Raw genomic sequence first — 11,196 nt, 5'->3', positions numbered from 1 at the left:
TACCATGTGATTCACAGTCTACTCCTGACCATATTTCAAATCCGCCTTTCAACACGCCGGTTTTTATGTCTTTAGTTTCGCATCCCTTTTTCTTTGTTTCGGACACACATAAAATATCTAGTTTCTTCACGTCCATAGTGTCACGCAATTCTTTTACTTTGAGATCATTTACTCCCCTAGCATTCCAAACACCCAGTCTCCATTCGTCGCCTGAAACATGACCTTTAGATTTTCCGTGTGCATGCCTTTTGTCATTAAAAGTTCCAGTCCTTTCCGAGGCTATTTTGTAGTTTGTATTATTCATTGTTTAGATTATACGCCCAACTAACACCTTTATGCAATAAGTTTATTTTCTGAGTCGAAATCATGTCAAAGTATCAAATCGTCATATGGTGGAGATTGTAGTTCTAACGTCAGTCACACCAAAAACTTCAGTTAATAAGGGAGGATTGGGAGAGGGGGGGAGGTAGAACTGGAACCGAGAGAGTCGTCTTGGGTTTGTGCTTTCATGCTGAGGTCACCAGCTTGTGTGTTTATTTTAGGCCTATATCTTTGAATTTACAATAAAAGCGAGCCCCCCCCCCCGGGTTCAAAATCTCGGCGTTATTTTTAGTTTGTAGGTTTAAATTTCCTTTGTTTTCTTTCTTTTATCGTGAAATTATAATGAATTGCTATGAATTACTTATCTTTGAGTACATTTCCGGATTTCCTAGTAACTGCATATCGAAGCACAATTCTAAGAAAGTGCATTTATAACAGATTGAAAATCTTCTATTTTGCTTTTTCTCCAACCGAGTATATAAGAGACCGCTCTCTTTCAGATTTGTCACGGAACTGTAAACTTAATTTTGAATATTTAATTTATAATTACTGATTTTAGAGGAAGTCACATATTCCCAAATATTAAGTAATTCTTCTTTTTTCTAATTGAAAATATTTTAATTGAATGGTTTGAAAATTAAATATTGTAGACTGAAACTATAATTGAAATTTAATAAAAGCCTTGAATTATGAATATACTATTTTGAAGTTATTTAAAAATTGAAAAATAGTTTATAAAATAAAATCGGGAAATTCTTAAATTTTGAACTAATTTCGAATCGTCTTTGTAAAATAAATTATTATTCAATTGTAATCCTCAAAGTACATTTAAATTTTGAAAATCATTAATTAATTTATACTCACAGCTGAAGAACTAAAATGCTTTTTATCTAAAATCTTCGATTACAAGCGCTTCTAAATTTGCAATTGTTTAAGTCTTTAAAAATGCATTTAAAAATTTTTTTAATTAAAATGTACGCTTAAAAATTAAAACCTTGTATGGACAATTTCTTAAGTAAAAGATTTTCGGATTACGCTTTCTAAATTGAATGATATGACAATTAAAAAGCATAACAATTTAATTAATTTTCTAAAACACGCTTGAATCCTAATTTAACAAAAATGAAAAACGGTGTATTTCACGAAAAAATGAATAAAAAATTTGTGTAGACTTTTTTTCAGGCAACACTTTTTATTTAAAATTGTATAGTTTAAAAATGTATAATTTAGTCTGCAATCCCTCTAAATTTCGACATGATTCAATTATCGGCTCCAGAAAGTTCGATAATACAAAAGAATCCAGCTCAAAAATTAAATATGGCTTAACCCTCAAAATAAAAAAAATCCTTTAGATGCTAAATGTCTTTTATATAGCACTATAAATTCACCATGTTTCATTAAAATCGAACAACCATTTGCAAATTCTGAAATGTAATGGCCATAATGTTCCTAGCTAAATTTTTTTTGCATTAAAAATGGTAAAACTTCAGAATTTTGTATGAAAAATCTTTAATTTTTATAGAAGTTAGTAGTTTTCGATGCCAAACTATTACAAAATCTATTAATTTTGAGACTTTGCATTATTTTCATATATAAAGTTGTATTTATTCATAATTGTACGTAGATATTCGTAATTTTCCAAGAAAAACTATGAAAAATTCAATATTTATTTTTTTCAGTCGTAGATTTTAGTAAAATTGCATACAAAGATGTAATTATTCAAAAACGTTTGTTGTACATTTCTTTAAATCGAAAATTTTAATTACTTATAAGGTTTTTTAGAAAGACATATTTTCCTAAAAAAAAACAATGATTGCATTTTCGGGTTGTAATTTTTTTTTTTTTACTTTTCGCTAAAATGATAAAACTTCATAATTTCTCATTAAAAATCTTAACATTTCATAGAAGTAGTAGTTTTCGTGCCAAGTTATTACAAAATTAATCATTTTATATATTTGTATATGAGACGTCATCTTCTGCAACATTGTATAGTTTTTTCGAAAATGTTTTTTTTCAAAAGGTAAAACTTCATTTTGTGGTAATAATTTTTGCTTTATTATCGTATAAAGTTGTATTTATTCATAATCATATATAGATATATGTCGTTTTTCAAGAAAAACTGAAAAATTCAAAGATTATGCTTAATTTTTCCAGGCTTAGATTTTCGTAATATTTCATACAAAGGTAAAATTATTCGAAAATTTTAATAGAAACTCGTAATTACACGAAATTTATGCAAAATGAAGATTGCATTTTGTTGATATTGTCGATGTTCATAACTTTTCTTATCAAATACTAAAAATACATAATTATTGATTAAAAATATTTATTTTTAATACCTTCATAAGATCTTCTGAATTGTAACTCCCTTGTGTTCTCCATGTTCCGAGATGATTAACATTTGGAACAACTCTATCGCCAATTTTTAAATTCTGAACACTTGAACCCACCTCAATGACTTCTCCAACTCCTTCGTTTCCCGGAACTGCCGGCAAAGGTGGTTTACTTGGATATTTACCTTGAATTGTATTTATATCAGCTGGATTTACAGGTGATAAGAGCCACTTTACTAAAACCTATACAATAATTCAGAATTATAATTAACTATTAGAAATATCGTAAATGACAATAAAAATTGTCTATTAAGAGCGGGTAAAGCACATTTAACAAAACACTGCAAACCCTACTGCTATTGTTATTAACATACAATAATACATTTTCCATACCTGATTTCCTTCAGGTTTAATAACTTGATCAGTAGAAAATTCCAGAACCTTAGCAGGTTCACCGTATTCTTTATAAAGCAATGTTTTCGCAGACACAACACTCATGTTTCGAAACGCTAAAAATCTTGGTACACAAATTGAACGTGACGATTTCATTACCAATCTGGACACTTGCACAGCCATTTTTTAGCTTAAAAGCTTATCAAAAATCTGGACTTATAACTAATATGTACAATAACTTATTTTAAAACTTCATTCAAAGAGGAAAAAATCTATCGCGACGTCTTTGACTGACAGCTCCGATTTCCAGGTTATGAACCTCGATAAAGCAATTATCAAAGCAGACGATTCCATGACGTCATGCCCACGTGACCCGGTCGCAAGTATGTCAGGACTCAGATTATTTATTTATATATATACATATAAACTATAAGATAAATATTGTGAATTCAATGCGTTTTAGAAATAATCTATCAATAGGGAATTTAGTTAGAATTATAATAGATTTATACTTACTTATTTCATCCAATTTCAGATTCCATTCGCGCTGTCGTTAGCTTATAAATTAACGATAAAAATGGTTAGATTTTCTAATAAAAAAATTAATTACTTTCATATGAATGAAACAAATAGTTGAACACTCGACTTTTAGTGTGTACCAGATCAAAAAAATTTGCCAAAATATTTCAGAAGATTTAGCAGATTTAAAAAATCTCCAAATATTTCACAAATTATATCTTTGTGATTTAAAAAAAAAATCTTTTTGAAATAGTTCAATTAAATCACAAAAATCTCAAATAATTTCCTAAACATTCCTGAAATTGTTTAATGATTTCGAAAATTAAAAAATATTTCATAGAAATTTCAGATTTCAAACAAATTTTCAATGATTTCACCAATATTTCAAAATTCTTAAAATATTTCCGAATATATCATAAAGATTTTAATCATTTCAATTATTCTGAAAATGTCTACAAAAATTTAAAAGATTTCACAAAGATTTTAACGAAATTTCTATGATTTCACAAACTTTTCACCAAGATTCCAAAATATTTCAAAGATTTTGCAGAAAGTTCACAAAGTATATATGTAAATGATTTAAATCATTTTATCAAGATTTCAATGATTTCACAAAGTTTCAAAAAGATTCCAAAGGATTTCACTAAGATTTCAAATAATTTCGCAGATTTTAAAAACATTTGAATGATTTCACGAAGTTTAAAAGATCGGCAAAAAGAGTTTGGAATATTTCACAAAGATTTTCATGATTTCGAAGGATCTAAAAATTTCACTAAAATTTCTAAATATTTCGAAGAAATTTTAATTATTCTAAAGAATCTTAAAATATTTCACAAGGCTTCCAAAGCCTTATAAATATTTCAAAAGATTTCACTAAAATTTATAAATATTACACAAACATTTTAATGATTTCGAAAATCACAAAATATTTTATAAAGATTTAAGATTTAAAAAAAAATTGCAATGATTTCACAAATATTTCAAAGCTCTCAACAGATTTCAGAATATTTTACGAAGATTTCAATGATTTCAAAGATTTTAAAAATGTATACAAACATTTTATCAGATTTCACTATTATTTCAGAAACATTTAAGGAAATTTCAATGATTTCACTAAGATTTCAAATGGTTTCAAAGATTTTGAAGAAATTTGGCAAAGTATACAATTTTTTCAGAAGATTTCGTAAATTTCAGATTTCAACATTTTGTAAATTTTTTAAAAAGCTCAAAATATTTCAAAAAAATTCCAAAGCCTATCAATAAGATTTCTAATAATTTTCCAAAGGTTTTAAAAACATTTCCATGATTTCACAAAGATTTCATAAAAATTGAAAAATATTTCAACAAGGATTTTAACAAAATTTTAAAGATTTCAGAAATATTTCAAAGATTTTATTGATAATTCAGAAATCTAAAAAGATTTCACAAGGATTTCAATGATTTCGAAGACTCCCACAAATTTTTCAAAGATTTCACTAAAATTTCAAAATATCTCACAAAGATTTAAACAAAATTTTAATGATTTAAAAAATATTTCGCATAAATTTGAGAAAAATTTCAAAATATTTCTGAAGATTTCAAAGATTTCAAAAAATGTCAGATTTAAAAAAAAATCAAAGATTAAAAAAAATACAAAAGATTTTAAAATACATATTTCAGATGATTTTCAAAGTTGAAAAAATAATTTCAAAGATTTCAATATTTCACAAAGCTTTCGGATTTTACAAAGATTTCAAAATATTTTACAAGTATTTTACAAATATTTCAACAAAATTTCACTGATTTCACAAAGAATTAAAGCGATTTCAGATATTCCAAAATATTTAAGAAATGTTATAAAGATTTTCAAAAGCTACAAAAAATTTCAAAACACATTTCAGAAGATTTCAAAAAATGTCACAGATTTTTAAAAAAATGTTCGAAGATTCAAAAAAATACAAGATTTCAAAATACATATTTCAGAAGATTTTCAAATTTTCAGATTTCAAACAGAATTTCAAAGATTTCAATATTTCACAAAGCTTTCGGATTTTACAGTTTTCAAAATATTTTTAAAGTATTTTACAAATATTTCAACAAAATTTCACTGACTTCACAAAGAATTAAAGGATTTGAAAAGACGACGGCTTGAAATGAAAAGTCAAAATTTTAAATACAAATTCTATAAATAATTAACAAGCTACTTAAAAATTGATCCATTTTATTTGTAACTTTCATTATACAAAAATTCGACTAAAAATTCAGGAAAAATAAAACTTTTGTTCATAAAAAGGGCACTTTCTGCTAATAAATAAGGACATTCGTTACCTGAAGTACCATTTCAGGTCAATAATTTACTCGATCGGGAATGTTTGAAAATATATATTCATGGTAAAAGTAAATTTTTTCTGAAAAAGGTAAATATAAAACAAACGTATATTAATATATGCAGGTGATATAAAATAGCAATGTAAATACTTTGTACAAATCCGTAATTTAGTTTGACAAATGAAAGATACATATATGGAAATTACTATGTTTTGTGATGCGTCACGAATAATAATAACGATCGCGTTGTCAAAATAACTGAAAATTAACAGATGTTCTTTCTTCTCTTTTGTTCTTAACCATTTACAAGTACTCTTCTCACTAATAATAATTTTCAATCTAGAGTACATTTGATGCAGGCTTTCTTATGCTGTAATTTATCATACATACGCTGTCAATTACGTTGTTTATCAATATTTATATATTTATACAGAGTAAAGGATATCATTCACTTTAGGGCTTGGAATCAATCCTTTAGCAAATATTTTCCACGAAAAAAAGAGTCATCTCACTTTATCAACGAAAGGAAACGATTGCTCTCAATACAAAAAATATTATACATGTCATTTTACAATTTAACTACAATCATTTATTCTAATTGAATTTTAATATCAATATTTCATTTGAAACTGTACTGTTCGCAAATTATGTAACTTTCAATCTGAAATTAGAGGACGCACGACCTTCTTAAACGCAAAAAAGTTTATGTTGATTTTTATACTGGAATTCCAACAAGAATTAAACTTTGAGCGACTCAATGAATACTTTATATTTCAAAACAATTCGCAAGCAGTTCGAAGAAATTTGTGTGAAAATCGTGGCATTCGTGGTCACATACCGTAAAAACAAAACTGACTACGAATTCTGGATTAGAGTTCTAAGTTGAGAATATTCTTGCGAGAATGAGAATATTTATTTGGAGAATGTATGCAAAATTAAGTTTTTCTCTCACTAAAAATAATACGAATTATACTTTTTTTCTGCAAATATCCAGAATTTCATATCCAAGATATGATTTTTATTACTTCAAAATAATATATCAAAAATTGGAATTTTAATACATTGAAATTTGAGTATTTTCCAAATTAAGAGCATATTTCGTTGAAATCTACGTATATATAATCTTTAATTCAACTTAACTTCTTCAGTCCGATTGAACTCAATTGAATTTAGTTGAAATCAATTTTAGATTATCAATTTCAGTTAAGACCACTTGACTTCAGTTGAATTAATAAATAATTAATAAATAATAACTGCCTAATAAACTGGAAAATTCATATAAATTTATTAGAATTTGCCCTGAATTCATTTGAATTTAGTGAAATCACGATTTAATTTAAATATAATTAAATTGACATAAATTAATTCTGAACAATAATTATAATTCAATTTAGTGTAATTCGATTTAGATTCACTAAAATTGTGGTAATTTTACTAAATTCACACAAATTCAAAATAAATTCAACTGAATTCTAATGAATTTGAAATAAAGTGAAAATAATTCAACAAGAATTGACTGCAAGGTTACTTTCAATTTACAGAATATATTCGATTCATATTGAATTCAGTTTAACTCGGTTTAATTTAGTTAAATTTACTTGCATTTTTTTTTATAATCTTCTTTGAATTTTGTAGCATTTAAATAAATTTGTATGACAATTTACTCAGAAAGAAGTTGAGTTCTCTAGTATGCATTAAAATTCAGCGGAATTCATTATAATTTACAAGAATACTCATAAACTCACTAATAATCAGTCGAATTAACTAGAATTTAAACTGAATTTTACGTAAATTCGCTGAAATTCCCATTTAATTTACATTATAAAGTCGCCAAGAATCCAAGTGAATTTATTTCGAATTTACTCAAACACAAAATTCACGACGTAATTTAAATTCGACCAATTAGATCGTCCATGAACTTCGATTCTACTCATTTCGAATCACAGAATATATTAATCGAAAAAAAGCATTAAAATTCTCGATATATTCTCTATTATTAAGAATATTCTCGCAAATGTATCGATTCCTCCATAGCAGATAACTTTAGTAATTAATACTCTCCGGATTAGTATACTATTTAGAATGATTGCTAAAATTATCCGGATTTCAGGCTCTTCAAAATAATATAAAGAATTTCGATAAATATTAAGACAATTCAAGTAATTTAACAGAATTTAAAAGAACACAAAGAATTGAAAATAGTTCCAAGTGCATTTGGAATAGTTCTACTAAACCACAGAGTATTATGACGTTTCCAACACAATTTTCACTCCAAAGGAAGTTCTTTCAACACGGAGGCATCGGTATTCCAATTTTCAATTCTCAAACAAGAAAAAAATTGGTAGAACTCTATTCTGCATCGCTTTGCAGTGTCTCGCCGTTTGTCAAAACTAAAGCGTCGTCATCAGCTTCGTTATAATCAAGAGAGAGGACGCTCTCTCTTCGTTTTTTCTTGTGAACTCTATCCTCGTCACTGCCCTGTACACTTTTGTCTCTCTTTGTCCTCTCCCGCCCCCTCGTTACCCTCGTCAGCACTTCCTCCCCATTTGTCTTACCACTATTTCTGTTACTACTTTTGTTTTTAGTCCGTAACGTCCTTCGACTAGTGCGAGTAGTCGGTTCCTCCTCTTCCTCGCGATCACTGAGCTCTTCATTTTCCACCTTGATGATCAAGGCAGGCGAATCCCTGGAGCTTTCGTCGTTTTGCTCCGGCTGCGGAGCTTTACGCTCGGTTCGATCCGTCCTTTCATTTCCGTCACTCGCGCGCTGTTCACTCTTAGGCGATGATTTTTCAGGCGGCAGGGGCGGAGTCCTCGCACCTTTGCACACCTCACTATCTTCGGTTTTCACCAACTTGAGATCCACCGCGGGACTTTCCTCGGGATCGGATTTGATCGGTGGCGTGTGTGGAGAAAGCCCATTCGTCAGGTTGTTCTCGCTCGAATTCGTTTTTAAAGCTGCATTCTCCTGTTGCAGAAGCGTCACAGACTCGCGAGCCTTGCGCAGTTCCTGCTGGAGGAAGTATATCGTACTCTGCATACCTTCTACGTCCTCGTCCAAATCCTGTAGGAACTCGTCCAATTCTGAAGAACAAAGTAGATGTTAGATTATGAATGTTAATAATTGAGAGGTTGGCCAATCGAGTTTTGAGTATACACGAGATTGAAAGGTTAAATACATTTCCAAGATTACAGAAAAATTTCCAAGCATTTCACAAAAACATAGAATATTTGAACAGATTTCACAAACATTTTAAAGATTTTACAAAGATTACAATGACAGGTTTTAAAGTGCTCTATGAAACTAAAAAAAAAGTATCAAAAAACAGGGTGGCCGTTTTCTTCGAAGAAAAAAATTCCCGATCATTTTTCGGTTCTTAAACATTTTTCACGACCAATTACATTTAAAAAATCGCACTCTGAAGCATTTGAATTGGAATTAATGAAAATACTAAAACTTTTCAATTGAACAATTTTAAATTAACCCTTAAACGGCCAAAACGCCACTACGGGTACACTGCTTTTCAACGGCCAATAACTAAGACTATTCGACACTAGAAAAAATTGAGACACATATATTTTTATTGCTTAAGATCTCCTCTTTCCGACGGTTCTAATGAAATTCCTCAAAAAATTTTCTTATTATCCCAAAATGCAGTTTAAACAAAAAAAAAACATGATTTTTCGTGTCTATTTTTTTTGTGAACCATTTTCCAAAGCTTTTCGAGTCTGTAATTAACCTGGAATCTCGCTAACGGGTGGAATAAATGTCTAAACTTTGAGAATCCATGGTTCAAAGATCGATTTTTCGTTTTAGTATTTTCAAAATGGCGTCTTAATGGCAAAAATTTTGTGAAAACATTCATGAATTTTTTGACAATAAACGATGCGCTTTTCGGAAAAATCATCAAGAATAAAAAGTTCTTGTAATCAGCCAAGGAATACGCCTGAATTTTTTCGAAGCGTTTTGAGCAAAATTTTGGATTTTGTCGGAAGACACACTTCATTCAAATTATTTGAAATTATTTCAAATTTTAAATTAATTTTGAATCTTATCAAAAACTCTAAATATCTCTAAAAATTACTCAAATTTTTCGACAAATAATAAGTGTTCAATTTTTATTTATATATCGAAATTTAACCATTTAACTTAAGAATCATTCATTTTTTAAATAGGCCAATTAAAATAGTAACACTCAAAGTTTAGAAGCTTCTCGAAACTTTAACAATTTAAGGCTTTCTATTTCGATTAATTCAGTTTCAATTTATTTACATTTTTTTACGACTAACGCTTTTCAATTGTTCCAGTTTAATTTTTAACGCTTAACTCTGGGAATTCCTAAATTTTGAACGGATTTAGAATCCTCTTAACAAATCAATTATTCTTCACTTTTTACTACTTCAAGTACAATTGAATTTTTAAAACAATTAATTTATATTTATATTTGCACAAATAGAAATGTTTTTTTATCAAAAAATTTTTATTTCAAACGCTTTTTTTAAATCAGTCAAAAATTAGTTTTTTTTTGTTAAATCAAAAAGATCACTGTGTACATTTGAGAGAAATGGGAGCATATTTAAGGCCCCCCCCCCCCCCAAAGGCGTTCAACCTTTAATTAAGAATATTTCTTAAATTTTAATAAAGATAAGAGATTTTGAATATAGGCCTACATTTTAAATTTACCATGGCACTCGTATTACTTACTCTTGTAAATCTACACTATTTTTTCAAATTTCAATTTTCTCTTTAAAAGGTTGAATGCTCTGAAAATTCAGTACAAAATGAGCCCAGTATAAAGCCAATATGTTTATTTTTGAAGCAGATACTGTAAACATAGATTAAATTTCAATGCTTTCTTAAATTTAGGGTAATAATCCGAAAATAATCAACATTTTGAAATGTTTCTAGGCTAACTCTAAAGAAAAATATTTTTATAAATATTTAAAATATATGAGCATGAAGTTTCCATAAAAGTCTTTAAAAATATATACTTATTCAATTGTTATTCTGATTTTCCCACCGATAAGGTGTTTTCAAATTTTTCCAACTTTTTCGTTAACAACTTTTTTGTTCTTGTACGGTAATACGAGGGTAGTTCAATAAGTCCTTAGAATGACCAACAGATGGCGCGCGAATCGCTCCAAATAATCTGTTTTCAGTCAGCACCACTCCCGACTAGATATATGGTGCAATCACAGTCCACATCTTCTGAGTTTACGTATTTTTATAACCAATTGAAAAAAAAAATTGTTCGTTAAGAAAAATGAAAAAAACCGAGTTCAGAGCGGTAATCAAACATTTTCATTTAAAGGGTTTAACTCCA

At 28.3% G+C, this 11,196-nt stretch overlaps 2 protein-coding genes across 3 annotated transcripts in view; both read right to left on the bottom strand.

Moving 5' to 3' along the window:
* The window catches only part of LOC117182314 (enoyl-[acyl-carrier-protein] reductase, mitochondrial), a 14,969-nt gene extending 11,598 nt beyond the window's left edge, over nucleotides 1–3,371 (bottom strand). The window contains exons 1-2 of the mRNA XM_033375464.1: nucleotides 3,048–3,371; nucleotides 2,661–2,897 (exon numbers count right to left, since the gene is read on the bottom strand). Coding sequence (XP_033231355.1) covers nucleotides 2,661–2,897; nucleotides 3,048–3,230 — 420 coding nt within the window. The 5' untranslated portion in view covers nucleotides 3,231–3,371. The remainder of the gene's footprint in view (nucleotides 1–2,660; nucleotides 2,898–3,047) is intronic.
* Nucleotides 3,372–5,912: 2,541 nt separating this feature from the next.
* The window catches only part of LOC117181591 (pre-mRNA-splicing regulator WTAP), a 19,776-nt gene continuing 14,492 nt past the window's right edge, over nucleotides 5,913–11,196 (bottom strand). For both annotated transcript variants that reach the window (XM_033374435.1, XM_033374436.1), the window contains exon 6: nucleotides 5,913–8,956. In XM_033374435.1, the coding sequence (XP_033230326.1) occupies nucleotides 8,223–8,956 (734 nt within the window). In that variant the 3' untranslated portion in view covers nucleotides 5,913–8,222. The remainder of the gene's footprint in view (nucleotides 8,957–11,196) is intronic.

Source organism: Belonocnema kinseyi, chromosome 10 (assembly GCF_010883055.1).
Source record: "Belonocnema kinseyi isolate 2016_QV_RU_SX_M_011 chromosome 10, B_treatae_v1, whole genome shotgun sequence".
NCBI classification, from domain to species: Eukaryota; Metazoa; Arthropoda; class Insecta; order Hymenoptera; family Cynipidae; genus Belonocnema; species Belonocnema kinseyi.
The sequence above is the reverse complement of the archived record's forward strand: the minus strand, read 5'-3'. Positions and strand labels throughout refer to the sequence as shown.